General features: G+C 46.9%; 1 protein-coding gene across 1 annotated transcript in view; it reads left to right on the top strand.

Moving 5' to 3' along the window:
• map3k7cl (map3k7 C-terminal like) overlaps nt 1-17,208 on the top strand; it is a 39,039-nt gene that overhangs the window by 3,649 nt on the left and 18,182 nt on the right. Inside the window, exons 2-3 of the mRNA XM_055936812.1 lie at nt 1,152-1,207; nt 9,145-9,260. Of these exons, the coding sequence (XP_055792787.1) occupies nt 1,152-1,207; nt 9,145-9,260 (172 nt within the window). The remainder of the gene's footprint in view (nt 1-1,151; nt 1,208-9,144; nt 9,261-17,208) is intronic.

Below are 17,208 nucleotides of genomic sequence, written 5' to 3'. Positions count from 1 at the left end.
CGCAAGGCTACGCACGTTCCAAACGGCTCCCTATTCCCACGTTCCAAACGACTCCCTATTCCCACGTTCCAAACGGCTCCCTATTCCCACGTTTCAAACGACTCCCTATTCCCACGTTCCAAACGACTCCCTATTCCCACGTTCCAAACGACTCCCTATTCCCACGTTCCAAACGACTCCCTATTCCCACGTTCCAAACGACTCCCTATTCCCACGTTCCAAACGACTCCCTATTCCCACGTTCCATGGAACGCTCACTACATAGGGATTAGGGTTCCAGTTGGAAATACACTAGGCTCTGTTCTGATAGTTCACTACATAGGGATTAGGGTTCCAGTTGGAAATACACTAGGCTCTGTTCTGATATTTCACTACATAGGGATTAGGGTGCCAGTTGGAATACACTAGGCTCTGTTCTGATAGTTCACTACATAGGGATTAGGGTGCCAGTTGGAAATACACTAGGCTCTGTTCTGATAGTTCACTACATAGGGATTAGGGTGCCAGTTGGAATACACCTGGGCTCTGTTCTGATAGTTCACTACATAGGGATTAGGGTGCCAGTTGGAATACACTAGGCTCTGTTCTGATAGTTCACTACATAGGGATTAGGGTGCCAGTTGGAATACACTAGGCTCTGTTCTGATAGCTCACTACATAGGGATTAGGGTGCCAGTTGGAATACACCTGGGCTCTGTTCTGATAGTTCACTACATAGGGATTAGGGTGCCAGTTGGAATACACCTGGGCTCTGTTCTGATAGTTCACTACATAGGGATTAGGGTGCCAGTTGGAATACACTAGGCTCTGTTCTGATAGCTCACTACATAGGGATTAGGGTGCCAGTTGGAATACACCTGGGCTCTGTTCTGATAGTTCACTACATAGGGATTAGGGTGCCAGTTGGAATACACCTGGGCTCTGTTCTGATAGTTCACTACATAGGGATTAGGGTGCCAGTTGGAATACACCTGGGCTCTGTTCTGATAGTTCACTACATAGGGATTAGGGTGCCAGTTGGAATACACCTGGGCTCTGTTCTGATAGTTCACTACATAGGGATTAGGGTGCCAGTTGGAATACACCTGGGCTCTGTTCTGATTTAACACTCATTAACCAATTGATGCTCTTTGTCTCCTTTCTTCAATCAGAGTTAAAAGATGTGGAGGAGTCGGCGCCTTTCCCTGATCTGGAACACAGACTGCAGGTAATAGGAGGAGGGGGAGAGGAGGGGAGAGGAACAGGAGAGAGAAGAGGAGGAGGAGAAAGGAGAGGATCAGTGAGAGGAGACGAGGTGGAGCAGTGAGAGGAGAGGAAGGAGGAGAGGAGAGGAGGAGAAGAGAAGAGGGGGAGCAGTGAGGAGAGAAGAGAGAGGAGAAGAGAGGAGCAGTGAGAGAAGAGGAGAGAGAAGAGGTGGAGCGAGGAGCAGTGAGAGGAGAGGAGGGGGAGCAGTGAGGAGAGAGGAGAGAGGAGAAGAGAGGAGCAGTGAGAGAAGAGGAGAGAGAAGAGGTGGAGCGAGGAGCAGTGAGAGGAGAAGAGGGGGAGCAGTGAGGAGAGGGGAGAGAGGAGAGGAAGGGGAGCAGTGAGGAGAGAGGAGAGGAGGGGGAGCAGTGAGGCCTCCCGGGTGGCGCAGTGGTCTAGGGCACTGCATTGCAGTGCGAGCTGCGCTACCAGAGTCTCTGGGTTCGTGCCCAGGCTCTGTCGCAGCCGGCCGCAACCGGGAGGTCCGTGGGGCGACGCACAATTGGCATGGCGTCGTCCGGGTTAGGGAGGGTTTGGCCGGTAGGGATATCCTTGTCTCAGTATGTAAAATGTAATAAAATGTATGCACTCTACTGTAAGTCGCTCTGGATAAGAGCGTCTGCTAAATGACTAAAATGTAAATGTAAAATGTAAAATGAGAGAGGAGAGGAGGGGGAGCAGTGAGGAGAGGGGAGAGGAGGGGGAGCAGTGAGGAGAGAGGAGAGGAGGGGGAGCAGTGAGGAGAGAGGAGAGGAGGGGGAGCAGTGAGGAGAGAGGAGAGGAGGGGGAGCAGTGAGGAGAGAGGAGAGGAGGGGGAGCAGTGAGGAGAGAGGAGAGGAGGGGGAGCAGTGAGGAGAGAGGAGAGGAGGGGGAGCAGTGAGGAGAGAGGAGAGGAGGGGGAGCAGTGAGGAGAGAGGAGAGGAGGGGGAGCAGTGAGGAGAGAGGAGAGGAGGGGGAGCAGTGAGGAGAGGGGAGAGAGGAGAGGAGGGGGAGCAGTGAGGAGAGAGGAGAGGAGGTGGAGCAGTGAGGAGAGGGGAGAGAGGAGAGGAGGGGGAGCAGTGAGGAGAGGAGGGGGAGCAGTGAGGAGAGAGAAGAGGAGGGGGAGCAGTGAGGAGAGAGGAGAGGAGGGGGAGCAGTGAGGAGAGAGGAGAGGAGGGGGAGCAGTGAGGAGAGGGGAGAGAGGAGAGGAGGGGGAGCAGTGAGGAGAGAGGAGAGGAGGGGGAGCAGTGAGCAGAGGGGAGAGAGGAGAGGAGGGGGAGCAGTGAGGAGAGAGGAGAGGAGGGGGAGCAGAGAGAGAAGAGGAGGAGTGAGGAGCAGTGAGATAGTCCTCATATCTATTGATAGTAGGGGCTGAGAATAGCTGCTACTGTTGCACTGAAGGATGCAATACCCATAGCATTAGACTGAGTAGAACAGACGTTATCACTATTATATGTTCTGTGGTGAGTACTGAAAGGAGTATGTTCTGTGGTGAGTACTGAAAGGAGTATGTTCTGTGGTGAGTACTGAAAGGAGTATGTTCTGTGGTGAGTACTGAAAGGAGTATGTTCTGTGGTGAGGACTGAAAGGAGTATGTTCTGTGGTGAGTACTGAAAGGAGTATGTTCTGTGGTGAGTACTGAAAGGAGTATGTTCTGTGGTGAGTACTGAAAGGAGTATGTTCTGTGGTGAGTACTGAAAGGAGTATGTTCTGTGGTGAGTACTGAAAGGAGTATGTTCTGTGGTGAGTACTGAAAGGAGTATGTTCTGTGGTGAGTACTGAAAGGAGTATGTTCTGTGGTGAGTACTGAAAGGAGTATGTTCTGTGGTGAGGACTGAAAGGAGTATGTTCTGTGGTGAGTACTGAAAGGAGTATGTTCTGTGGTGAGTACTGAAAGGAGTATGTTCTGTGGTGAGGACTGAAAGGACTATCCAATCTCAATTCTTCCACAAAGTGCTTGGGTGCAGGGTTTTGATCCAGCTCAGTAGTAAACACCACTGGTTAAACTAATTAAACACTTTAGTACACACTATGATTATAGTTGATTAACCGAATCAGGTGGGCCCGTATCCACAAAACCTCTCAGAGTAGAAGGGCTGATCTAGGACCAGTTCTGCCTTTTAGATCATAATGAATTAGATTCATATGGACAGATTCTAGATGGATCATAATGAATTAGATTCATATGGACAGATTCTAGATAGATCATAATGAATTAGATTCACATGGACAGATTCTAGATAGATCATAATGAATACGATTCATATGGACAGATTCTAGATAGATCATAATGAATACTCTTTGTGGATCAGGGTTGGGGTCCGTTTTAATTTAAATTCAAGTCAATTCAGAAAGTAAATCAAATTCCAATGTTCCTCTTTGAAAAGCAGGTAAGAGAAATTAGAATTTCAGTATATTTCCTGAATTGACTGGAATTGGTAATGGAATTGGCCCCAAACCTCAGCCCCGTGTGAATAGTGTAATGTGACACTGCATTCATCCACTAGAGGGCAGCAGATAGTAGGGATATTTGGAGGGGAGGGGTTAGATAAGGTGTTGGTTGTGTTTGGACGGTCTCCTGGTAATGGCTGGAGCGGAATCAGTGGAATGGTATCAACACAATCAAACACATGGTTTGATGCCGTTCCATTTGCTCCGTTCCATCCATTTTTATGAGCCGTTCTCCCCTCAGCAGCCTCCACTGGTTTGAGTGGTAAGCCGAAAGTAGCTGACTGTAGTCGAAGAGTAAAGTCGGAGGAGGTAAATAAGTACCTACAGCAAGTCGGCCAAGTTCTGCTGTTTCTAGGAAACGCGACAATACCAGACATGGCATTCGACCTTTGTTACTGCCGATGAAGTTGGATGCTATCAAAAAATTCCACTTATCCTTCACGAAGCTGAACGTGATCAACCCGATCCAAGGAATAAACATCGCAAGCATTCACAAGACTTGTTTTGTATTTTGTTGTTTTTCTAAAAATATAACCAAGTAGTGATTGGATAGACTACTAGAATGACAACGATGTAGGATGTTTCAGCATCATATGGGATATTCTCTGTTGTGTGTGTCATTACTTACATTTACATTTAAGTCATTTAGCAGACGCTCTTATCCAGAGCGACTCACATTTTTAACACTTCACACTTTTACTTCATGTCCTTGTAACTTCCTCATTATTATTTGTGATTGTGCAACATGGTATTGTATCAGATGTGATTTAAATGGAGTCCACCAAGATTCTTACTGTATGGTAATGGATTGCGTCACTACAGCCTACTGTGCATTCCTCACATTCTCCACCCTGGTTCGAATCCAGGCTGTATCCACAGCGGTCTAAGGAACTACAGACCCTGGTTCGAATCCAGGCTGTATCACAGCGGTCTAAGGAACTACAGACCCTGGTTAGATTCCAGGCTGTATCACAGCGGTCTAAGGAACTACAGACTCTGGTTAGATTCCAGGCTGTATCACAGCGGTCTAAGACACTCCATCTCTAGTGCTAGAGGAGTCACTACGGACACCATGGTTCGAATCCAGGCTGTATCACAACCGGCCGTGATCGGGAGTCCCGTAGGGCGGCGCACAATTGGACCAGCGTCGTCCCGGGGTTTGGCCGGGGTAGGGCGTCATTGTAAAATAAGAATTTGTTCTTAACTGGACTTGCCTAGTAAAAAAAATGTTAAATGTTGTTTTTGTCAGTAAGCATGTGAAAAACAGAATGTGATTCAATCCCATGAAGGACAAAATACTCACTGTTCAGAACAGGATTAGACTATATACACCAGTTCACATTAGTTACTGGGTTAACACTGTGAACAGGATTAGACTATACACCAGTTCACATTAGTTACTGGGTAAACAATATGAACAGGATTAGACAACACACACCAGTTCACACTAGTTACTGGGTAAACAATATGAACAGGATTAGACTATACACCAGTTCACATTAGTTACTGGGTTAACAATATGAAACAGGATTAGACTATATACACCAGTTCACATTAGTTACCGGGTAAACACTATGAACAGGATTAGACTATATATGCCAGTTCACATTAGTTACTGGGTAAACAATATGAAACAGGATTAGACTATACACCAGTTCACATTAGTTACTGGGTTAACATTTACATTTACATTTAAGTCATTTAGCAGACGCTCTTATCCAGAGCGACTTACAAATTGATTAACAATATGAACAGGATTAGACTATACACCAGTTCACATTAGTTACTGGGTTAACACTATGAAACAGGATTAGACTATATACCAGTTCACATTAGTTACTGGGTTAACACTATGAAACAGGATTAGACTATACACACCAGTTCACATTAGTTACTGGGTTAACACTATGAACAGGATTAGACTATACACCAGTTCACATTAGTTACTGGGTTAACACTATGAAACAGGATTAGGGTTAGGAGGGGTTAGGGCTAGGAAGGGTTAGGGCTAGGAGGGATTAGGGCTAGGAGGGATTAGGGCTAGGAAGGGTTAGGGCTAGGAGGGGTTAGGGCTAGGAGGGATTAGGGCTAGGAGGGATTAGGAGGGGTTTGGGTTAGGAGGAGTTAGGGATAGGAGGGGTTTGGGTTAGGAGGAGTTAGGGATAGGAGGAGTTAGGGATAGGAGGGGTTAGGGTTAGGAGGGGTTAGGGCTAGGAGGGATTAGGGCTAGGAGGGATTAGGAGGGGTTTGGGTTAGGAGGAGTTAGGGATAGGAGGGGTTTGGGTTAGGAGGGGTTAGGGTTAGGAGGGGTTAGGGTTAGGAGGAGTTAGGGTTAGGAGGGGTTAGGGCTAGGAGGGGTTTGGATGAGATAGAGCTAGGAGGGGTTAGGATTACGGTGGGTTATGGTGGGTTAGGATGAGATAGAGCTAGGAGGGGTTAGGATGAGATAGAGCTAGGAGGGGTTAGCGCTAGGAAGGGTTAGGGTGGGTTAGGATGAGATAGAGCTAGGAGGGGTTAGGAGGGGTTAGGGCTAGGAAGGGTTAGGGCTAGGAGGGATTAGGAGGGGTTAGGGTTACGGTGGGTTATGGTGGGTTACGGTGTGTAAGGAAGGGTTAGGGCTAGGAGGGGTTAGGATGAGATAGAGCTAGGAGGGGTTAGGGTTACGGTGGGTTATGGTGGGTTACGGTGTGTAAGGAAGGGTTAGGGCTAGGAGGGGTTAGGATGAGATAGAGCTAGGAGGGGTTAGGATTATGGTGGGTTAGGGTGGGTTAGGGTGTGTAAGGAAGGGTTAGGGCTAGGAGGGGTTAGGATGGGTTAGGAGGAGATAGAGCTAGGAGGGATTAGGAGGGGTTAGGGTTACGGTGGGTTATGGTGGGTTAGGGTGTGTAAGGAAGGGTTAGGGCTAGGAGGGGTTTGGATGAGATAGAGCTAGGAGGGGTTAGGGTTACGGTGAGTTATGGTGGGTTAGGGTGTGTTAGGAAGGGTTAGGGTGTGTTAGGAAGGGTTAGGGCTAGGAGGGGTTAGGGTTACGGTGGGTTATGGTGGGTTAGGGTGTGTTAGGGTTAGGGTTAGGGTTAGGGTTACGGTGGGTTATGGTGGGTTAGGGTGTGTAAGGAAGGGTTAGAGCTAGGAGGGGTTAGGGTTACGGTGGGTTATGGTGGGTTAGGGTGTGTTAGGAAGGGTTAGGGCTAGGAGGGGTTAGGGTTACGGTGGGTTATGGTGGGTTAGGGTGTGTTAGGGTTAGGGTTAGGGTTACGGTGGGTTATGGTGGGTTAGGGCTAGGAGGGGTTAGGGTTAGGGTTAGGGTTACGGTGGGTTATGGTGGGTTAGGGCTAGGAGGGGTTAGGGTTAGGGTTAGGGTTACGGTGGGTTATGGTGGGTTAGGGTGTGTTAGGAAGGGTTAGGGCTAGGAGGGGTTAGGGTTACGGTGGGTTACGGTGGATTAGGGCTAGGAGGGGTTAGGGTTAGGGTTAGGGTTACGGTGGGTTATGGTGGGTTAGGGCTAGGAGGGGTTAGGGTTAGGGTTAGGGTTACGGTGGGTTATGGTGGGTTAGGGTGTGTTAGGAAGGGTTAGGGCTAGGAGGGGTTAGGGTTACGGTGGGTTATGGTGGGTTAGGGTGTGTTAGGGTTAGGGTTAGGGTTAGGGTTAGGGTTACGGTGGGTTATGGTGGGTTAGGGCTAGGAGGGGTTAGGATGAGATAGAGCTAGGAGGGGTTAGGGTTACGGTGGGTTATGGTGGGTTAGGGTGTGTAAGGAAGGGTTAGGGCTAGGAGGGGTTAGGATGGGTTAGGAGGAGATAGAGCTAGGAGGGATTAGGAGGGGTTAGGGTTACGGTGGGTTATGGTGGGTTAGGGTGTGTAAGGAAGGGTTAGGGCTAGGAGGGGTTAGGGTTACGGTGGGTTATGGTGGGTTAGGGTGTGTTAGGAAGGGTTAGGGCTAGGAGGGGTTAGGGTTACGGTGGGTTATGGAGGGTTAGGGTGTGTTAGGAAGGGTTAGAGCTAGGAGGGGTTAGGGTTACGGTGGGTTATGGTGGGTTAGGGTGTGTAAGGAAGGGTTAGGGCTAGGAGGGGTTAGGGTTACGGTGGGTTATGGTGGGTTAGGGTGTGTTAGGGTTAGGGTTAGGGTTAGGGTTACGGTGGGTTATGGTGGGTTAGGGCTAGGAGGGGTTAGGATGAGATAGAGCTAGGAGGGGTTAGGGTTACGGTGGGTTATGGTGGGTTACGGTGGGTTATGGTGGGTTAGGGTTAGGGTTAGGGTTAGGGTTAGGGTTACGGTGGGTTATGGTGGGTTAGGGTGTGTTAGGGTGGGTTATGGTGGGTTAGGGTTAGGGTTAGGGTGGGTTATGGTGGGTTAGGGCTACGGTGGGTTAGGGTGGGTTTTGGTGGGTTAGGGTGGGTTATGGTGGGTTATGGTGGGTTAGGGTGCGTTAGGGTTAGGGTTAGGGTTAGGGTGGGTTATGGTGGGTTAGGGTGCGTTAGGGTTAGGGTTAGGGTTATGGTGGGTTATGGTGGGTTAGGGTGCGTTAGGGTTAGGGTTAGGGTTAGGGTGGGTTATGGTGGGTTATGGTGGGTTAGGGTGCGTTAGGGTTAGGGTTAGGGTTAGGGTTAGGGTTATGGTGGGTTATGGTGGGTTAGGATGGGTTAGGGTTAGGGTTAGGGTTATGGTGGGTTATGGTGGGTTAGGGTTAGGGTTAGGGTGGGTTATGGTGGGTTAGGGTGCGTTAGGGTTAGGGTTAGGGTTAGGGTGGGTTATGGTGGGTTATGGTGGGTTAGGGTGCGTTAGGGTTAGGGTTAGGGTTAGGTTTATGGTGGGTTAGGATGGGTTAGGGTTAGGGTTAGGGTTATGGTGGGTTATGGTGGGTTAGGGTGCGTTAGGGTTAGGGTTAGGGTTAGGGTGGGTTATGGTGGGTTAGGGTGCGTTAGGGTTATGGTGGGTTAGGGTGCGTTAGGGTTAGGGTTAGGGTTAGGGTTAGGGTTAGGGTTAGGGTGGGTTATGGTGGGTTATGGTGGGTTAGGGTGCGTTAGGATGGGTTAGGGTGTGTTAGGATGGGTTAGGGCTAGGAGGGGTTAGGGTTATGGTGGGTTAGGGTGGGTTAGGGTGGGTTAGGGTGGGTTAGGGTGTGTTAGGATGCGTTAGGGTGGGTTATGGTGGGTTAGGGTGGGTTAGGGTGGGTTAGGGTGTGTTAGGATGCGTTATGGTGGGTTATGGTGGGTTAGGGTGCGTTAGGGTGCGTTAGGGTGGGTTAGGGTGGGTTATGGTGGGTTATGGTGGGTTATGGTGGGTTATGGTGGGTTAGGGTTAGGGCTAGGAGGGGTTAGGGTTATGGTAGGTTATGGTGGGTTGTGGTGGGTTATGGTGGGTTAGGGTTAGGGTTAGGGCTAGGAGGGGTTAGGGTTACGGTGGGTTACGGTGGGTTATGGTGGGTTAGGGTGTGTTAGGATGGGTGACATGATCTTATCTGTTCCCTTCTAGCCGGTGTCTCCCTGCTCCTCTCTGAGAGAGTCAGTCCAGGTTTACAGGGACCACTGTAGGATGGCCAAGGAGTTCCACCAGGTCAAACAGGAGATCTCGCTGCTCGAGGACCGCAAGTAAATCACTGTCAATACAACTTTACTGATCACGTAAATCACACATCCATTTCTGGAGACCCCACCCCATCCCAAACCTAATGACCCCACCCCATCCCAAACCTAATGACCCCACCCCATCCCAAATCTAATGACCCCACCCCATCCCAAATCTAATGACCCCACCCATCCCAAACTTAATGACCCCACCCCATCCCAAACCTAATGACCCCACCCCATCCCAAACTTAATGACCCCACCCCATCCCAAACCTAATGACCCCACCCCATCCCAAACCTAATGACCCCACCCCATCCCAAACCTAATGACCCCACCCCATCCCAAACTTAATGACCCCACCCCACCCCAAACCTAATGACCCCACCCCACCCCAAACCTAATGACCCCACCCCATCCCAAACTTAATGACCCCACCCCATCCCAAACTTAATGACCCCACCCCAAACCTAATGACCCCACCCCACCCCAAACCTAATGACCCCACCCCACCCCAAACCTAATGACCCCACCCCGTCCCAAACTTAATGACCCCACCCCGTCCCAAACTTAATGACCCCACCCCATCCCAAACTTAATGACCCCACCCATCCCAAATCTAATGACCCCACCCCGTCCCAAACTTAATGACCCCACCCCATCCCAAACCTAACGACCCCACCCCATCCCAAATCTAATGACCCCATCCCAAACCTAATGACCCCACCCCATCCCAAATCCAATGACCCCATCCCAAACCCAATGACCCCACCCCAAACCTAATGACCCCACCCCATCCCAAACCTAATGACCCCACCCCATCCCAAATCTAATGACCCCATCCCAAACCTAATGACCCCACCACATCCCAAATCCAATGACCCCATCCCAAACCTAATGACCCCATCCCAAACTTAATGACCCCACCCCATCCCAAACCTAATGACCCCACCCCATCCCAAACCTAACGACCCCACCCCATCCCAAACCTAACGACCCCACCCCATCCCAAACCTAACGACCCCACCCCATCCCAAACTTAATGACCCCACCCCATCCCAAACTTAATGACCCCACCCCATCCCAAACCTAACGACCCCACCCCATCCCAAACCTAATGACCCCACCCCATCCCAAACCTAATGACCCCACCCCATCCCAAATCCAATGACCCCACCCCACCCCAAACTTAATGACCCCACCCCATCCCAAACTTAATGACCCCACCCCACCCCAAACCTAATGACCACACCCCATCCCAAACCTAATGACCCCACCCCATCCCAAACCTAATGACCCCACCCCACCCCAAACCTAATGACCACACCCCATCCCAAACCTAATGACCCCACCCCATCCCAAACCTAATGACCCCACCCCATCCCAAATCTAATGACCTCATCCCAAACTTAATGACACCACTTTAAAATCTGTAAATGTAGGTATTAAGACTGACAAATACACTTCAATTCACATTGTCATCTTTCCCATCAAAATTAATAGAACCAATTAATACATTTACACAATAACATATATATATATTTTACATTTCTCAATAAAGGTTGTACAATGTCCCATACAATAATCTGTAGTTTATTCCTCTCTATTCTTTTTCTAAATGTGGCGACCCCACTGTAATTCCCCGGTTACCCCAACTTTTAATACCACTGCTTTTACAGGGAAAGTTGAATACGTGTGGTTTAGTGGGCTACAGTAGCTATATTACTGGTGCTGTAATCCAGGTCATTGAGGTATATATATTACTGGTGCTGTATTCCAGGACATTGAGGTATATATATTACTGGTGCTGTAATCCAGGACATTGAGGTACATATATTACTGGTGCTGTAATCCAGGACATTGAGGAACATATATTACTGGTGCTGTAATCCAGGATATTGAGGTACATATATTACTGGTGCTGTAATCCAGGACATTGAGGTATATATTACTGGTACTGTAATCCAGGACATTGAGGTATATATATTACTGGTGCTGTAATCCAGGACATTGAGATATATATATTACTGGTGCTGTAATCCGAGACTTTGAGGTACATATTACTGGTGCTATAATCCAGGACATTGAGGTATATATATTACTGGTGCTGTAATCCAGGACATTGAGGTATATATATTACTGGTTCTGTAATCCAGGTCATTGAGGTACATATATTACCTGTGTTGTAATCCAGGACATTGAGGTATATATATTACTGGTGCTGTAATCCAGGACATTGAGGTATATATATATTACTGGTGCTGTAATCCAGGACATTGAGGTATATATTACTGGTGCTGTAATCCAGGACATTGAGATATATATATTACTGGTGCTGTAATCCAGGTCATTGAGGTACATATATTACTGGTGCTGTAATCCAGGACAGTGAGGTATATATTACTGGTGCTGTAATCCAGGACATTGAGGTATATATATTACTGGTGCTGTAATCCAGGTTATTGAGGTATATATATTACTGGTGCTGTGATCCAGGACATTGAGGTATATATATTACTGGTGATGTAATCCAGGTCATTGAGGTATATATATTACTGGTGCTGTAATCCAGGTCATTGAGGTACATATATTACTGGTGCTGTAATCCAGGACAGTGAGGTATATATTACTGGTGCTGTAATCCAGGACATTGAGGTACATATATTGCTGGTGCTGTAATCCAGGACATTGAGGTATATATAACTGGCGATGTAATCCGGGACATTGAGGTATATATTACTGGTTCTGTAATCCAGGACATTGAGGTACATATTACTGGTGTTGTAATCCAGGACATTGAGGTATATATATTACTGGTACTGTAATCCAGGTCATTGAGGTATATATATTACTGGTGCTGTAATCCAGGACATTGAGATATATATATTACTGGTGCTGTAATCCAGGTCATTGAGGTATATATATTACTGGTGCTGTAATCCAGGACATTGAGGTACATATATTACTGGTGCTGTAATCCAGGACATTGAGGTACATATATTACTGGTGCTGTAATCCAGGTCATTGAGGTATATATTACTGGTGCTGTAATCCAGGACATTGAGGTACATATTACTGGTACTGTAATCCAGGACATTGAGGTACATATATTACTGGTGCTGTAATCCAGGACATTGAGGTATATATATTACTGGTGCTGTAATCCAGGACATTGAGATATATATATTACTGGTGCTGTAATCCAGGACATTGAGATATATATATTACTGGTGCTGTAATCCGAGACATTGAGGTATATATATTACTGGTACTGTAATCCGGGACATTGAGGTATATATTACTGGTGTTGTAATCTGGGACATTGAGGTATATATATATTACTGGTACTGTAATTCGGGACATTGAGGTACATATATTACTGGTGCTGTAATCCGGGACATTGAGGTACATATTACTGGTATTGTAATCCATGACATTGAGGTACATATTACTGGTATTGTAATACAGGGCATTGAGGTATATATTACTGGTGCTGTAATCCAGGACATTGATTTACATATTACTGGTGCTTTAATCCGGGACATTGAGGTATATATATTACTGGTGCTGTAATCCAGGACATTGACGTGTATATATATTACTGGTGCTGTAATCTGGGACATTGAGGTGTATATATATATTACTGGTGCTGTAATCCAGGTCAATGAGGTATATATTACTGGTGCTGTAATCCGGGACATTGAGGTATATATATTACTGGTGCTGTAATCCGGGACATTGAGGTATATATTACTGGTTCTGTAATCCAGGACATTGAGGTACATATTACTGGTGTTGTAATCCAGGACATTGAGGTATATATATTACTGGTACTGTAATCCAGGTCATTGAGGTATATATATTACTGGTGCTGTAATCCAGGACATTGAGATATATATATTACTGGTGCTGTAATCCAGGTCATTGAGGTATATATATTACTGGTGCTGTAATCCAGGACATTGAGGTACATATATTACTGGTGCTGTAATCCAGGACATTGAGGTACATATATTACTGGTGCTGTAATCCAGGTCATTGAGGTATATATTACTGGTGCTGTAATCCAGGACATTGAGGTACATATTACTGGTACTGTAATCCAGGACATTGAGGTATATATATATTACTGGTGCTGTAATCCAGGACATTGAGATATATATATTACTGGTGCTGTAATCCAGGACATTGAGATATATATATTACTGGTGCTGTAATCCGAGACATTGAGGTATATATATTACTGGTACTGTAATCCGGGACATTGAGGTATATATTACTGGTGTTGTAATCTGGGACATTGAGGTATATATATTACTGGTACTGTAATCCGGGATATTGAGGTACATATATTATTGGTGCTGTAATCCGGGACATTGAGGTACATATTACTGGTATTGTAATCCATGACATTGAGGTACATATTACTGGTATTGTAATAGAGGGCATTGAGGTATATATTACTGGTGCTGTAATCCAGGACATTGATTTACATATTACTGGTGCTTTAATCCGGGACATTGAGGTATATATATTACTGGTGTTGTAATCCAGGATATTGACGTGTATATATATTACTGGTGCTGTAATCTGGGACATTGAGGTGTATATATATATTACTGGTGCTGTAATCCAGGTCATTGAGGTATATATTACTGGTGCTGTAATCCAGGTTATTGAGGTATATATTACTGGTGCTGTAATCCAGGACATTGAGGTATATATTACTGGTGATATAATCCAGGACATTGAGGTATATATATTACTGGTGTTGTAATCCAGGACATTGAGGTACATATTACTGGTGCTATAATCCAGGACATTGAGGTATATATATTACTGGTGTTGTAATCCAGGACATTGAGGTACATATTACTGGTGCTATAATCCAGGACATTGAGGTATATATATTACTGCTGTTGTAATCCAGGACATTGAGGTACATATATTACTGGTACTGTAATCCAGGACATTGAGGTATATATTACTGGTGCTGTAATCCAGGACATTGAGGTACATATTACTGGTGCTGTAATCCAGGACATTGAGGTATATATATTACTGGTGCTGTAATCCGGGACATTGAGGTATATATTACTGGTAATGTAATCCAGGACATTGAGGTTTATATTACTGGTGCTGTCATCCAGGACATTTAGCTTGGCCCTAGAGCAGGTGTCCGGCCCACGAGGGGGTCCCATCAAGCCAGTCGGTGGTTTGAGTAAAAAAACTCAATATACTTTCAAAATTACTCAAACAAAACTGTGTAGAATTGATAATGTACCTACCTTCATACCGTTTCTTGTGTCCAGCTCGCTAATAAATCACTGAAATCAAAGTTAGATAGTCAGGGAGTATCCTAAATTCTCAAAATGATGGATAGAGGACTGTCTTTTGCAATTTTGATGGTAAAGAAATGGAATCAAATTTCAGTCCGGCCCCTGGGGGCAAAATTAGTTTGACACCCCTGAGTTACCGTTTTACATATGTACCACTTTGCGGTGTGCCAGTAGTGCAGGCTGGGAGGCCATGTCGGGTGTGCGCTCATGATCTGAGGAGGGTGGAGGGAGGTGGGGATGTAATAATGTCATATTTAATAGTTAAATTCCAAAAATGAATTCTGATTGGGCACCTAGCCATGCAATGTAATAAGATACCGCCTTCGTTACCTTGTTCAGCAAGCTTATTGGATCTCACCCAGTGCGGGGTCAAATTGACTGTTTTTTTCTCTCACAGAGAGGTTTTGTTTTCTTCACTTTTCCAGAAAGCTACAGCCAATAATAGGCTAGCTACTAGCTTCATTAAGTTTTGGTAGCGACAAGGTGAATAATTATAGGTGGCTAATCAACATGGATATCCGGAAATGGCTGGGCACTGCCAAGATCAACAAAACAAAAAAACCTTGAGTCCGATGCCAAGCTCACCGAGTCTGACCACCGAGGTTGAGGAGCCTAGCAGCCTGCAGGCCTGACCACCGAGGTTGAGGAGCCTAGCAGCCTACAGGCCTGACCACCGAGGTTGAGTAGCCTAGCAGCCTACAGGCCTGACCACCGAGGTTGATGAGCCTAGCAGCCTGCAGGCCTGACTACCGAGGTTGAGGAGCCTAGCAGCCTGCAGGCCTGACTACCGAGGTTGATGAGCCTAGCGGCCTACAGGCCTGACTACCGAGGTTGAGGAGCCTAGCAGCCTACAGGCCTGACCACCGAGGTTGAGGAGCCTAGCAGCCTACAGGCCTGACCACCGAGGTTGAGGAGCCTAGCAGCCTACGGGCCTGACCACCGTGGTTGAGGAGCCTAGCAGCCTGCAGGCCTGACCACCGAGGTTGATGAGCCTAGCAGCCTACAGGCCTGACCACCGAGGTTGATGAGCCTAGCGGCCTGCAGGCCTGACCACCGAGGTTGAGGAGCCTAGCGGCCTACAGGCCTGACCACCGAGGTTGAGGAGCCTAGCGGCCTACAGGCCTGACCACCGTGGTTGAGGAGCCTAGCAGCCTGCAGGCCTGACCACCGAGGTTGATGAGCCTAGCAGCCTACAGGCCTGACCACCGAGGTTGATGAGCCTAGCAGCCTACAGGCCTGACCACCGAGGTTGAGGAGCCTAGCAGCCTACAGGCCTGACCACCGAGGTTGAGGAGCCTAGCAGCGAATGTAATACCCGCCCATCCCCCACGCCGGCTGCTTACCGACAAGATCAAGAAGAGTCAGGGCCTAGCATCAACAGTACGAGGGTAACATCACAACAATCACCTGCACCTCCCGTTACCCCAAGGCACTAGCACCTGATGACCTGTTGGATCTAACCAGAACTGAACCAGTGAAAACAGAGTTTATCGATTCTTGCAAAGTGAAATCGCAATCACAGCCAACAACAAAAAAAAATAACTAGACCCCATTCAGTGTTCTTCAAAGATATGGCAGGCCTTTGTCAGCAATAACGACTGTGCTTTTGGCACTGAAACATGGATTTTCATTAACATTTGGGACATCTACAGCAATGTGCTGAAGAGTCAGGGCCTAGCATCAACAGCACGAGGGTAACAGCATTGTGCTGTAGATGTTCCTCCCCCCCAAAAAAAGTCCTTCTCCACTCCGAAGAACGTGTTCAGCATGTTACATTAATGAAAAAGACAAGTTTGTCCAGTTGGCATTTTAGAGGGACATTACACGTACATTTAGCCAGGAAGGAGAATGGAATCAGAAACTTCTCATGGGAGGTTTCAACACAGCATGGAGGAGGCTGAAACAAAATGGTAAAGTACAACATTATGGCCCTGGACACAATGCAGATGGATTATTTTGTTGATTTTCTTTCATGTAAGCTGTTTGTTTGGCTGATTTCTGAATGCATTGTCTACTTTTTAAACTTTTTTACTTCAATGCATCTTTTACATTTATCTGTGATTCTTAAAATGTAATTTAAGAACGATTGCCTTTGCGGATTTAATTTATATTGATAGATCGTATACAGCTATGGCGTTATTTGACGGGTATAGGGACAATGACAAATGTAGCAAATTGGTTTTTGTGGGTCTGAGGTGATGCTGAAATTGGCAGTGTTATCTAATGTTATCCTTTTCATCACGCGGACTGGTGTGGTAACCTTCTGTCCTGAATCCATGGTTACGGTGTGTGCTGTAGTAACCTCCGTAGGAGTCTATTGACGCACCCGTGCATCACTGTAAGTAACATAGTAAATAAATCCCCATCAAAAGCTGTCATTTTAACCTTAGAGATATCTTTTTTTTGTTGTTGCATGGGCTGTGTCTCAATTCGGGCCTTCTGCATTGTGTTTGTCGGACCAAGAGACCCCCCCCCACAAAAAAAATCGGTCTTCTCGGGAAAACGCCTGTAGCGTTGGAATGGGGAGACTCTCACATTGGTGTTCTCCATTTTGCTCTACGACCCCCACAAGTGTCACGGGACTCATTTGAAGTCGCTGACGCTGATCTGTAGCGTCCGAAACCGTTTGAGCT

Source organism: Salvelinus fontinalis, chromosome 10 (assembly GCF_029448725.1).
Source record: "Salvelinus fontinalis isolate EN_2023a chromosome 10, ASM2944872v1, whole genome shotgun sequence".
In the NCBI taxonomy this organism is placed as follows: Eukaryota; Metazoa; Chordata; class Actinopteri; order Salmoniformes; family Salmonidae; genus Salvelinus; species Salvelinus fontinalis.
Note: the sequence above shows the minus strand (reverse complement) of the source record. Positions and strands in the feature narration are given on the sequence as shown.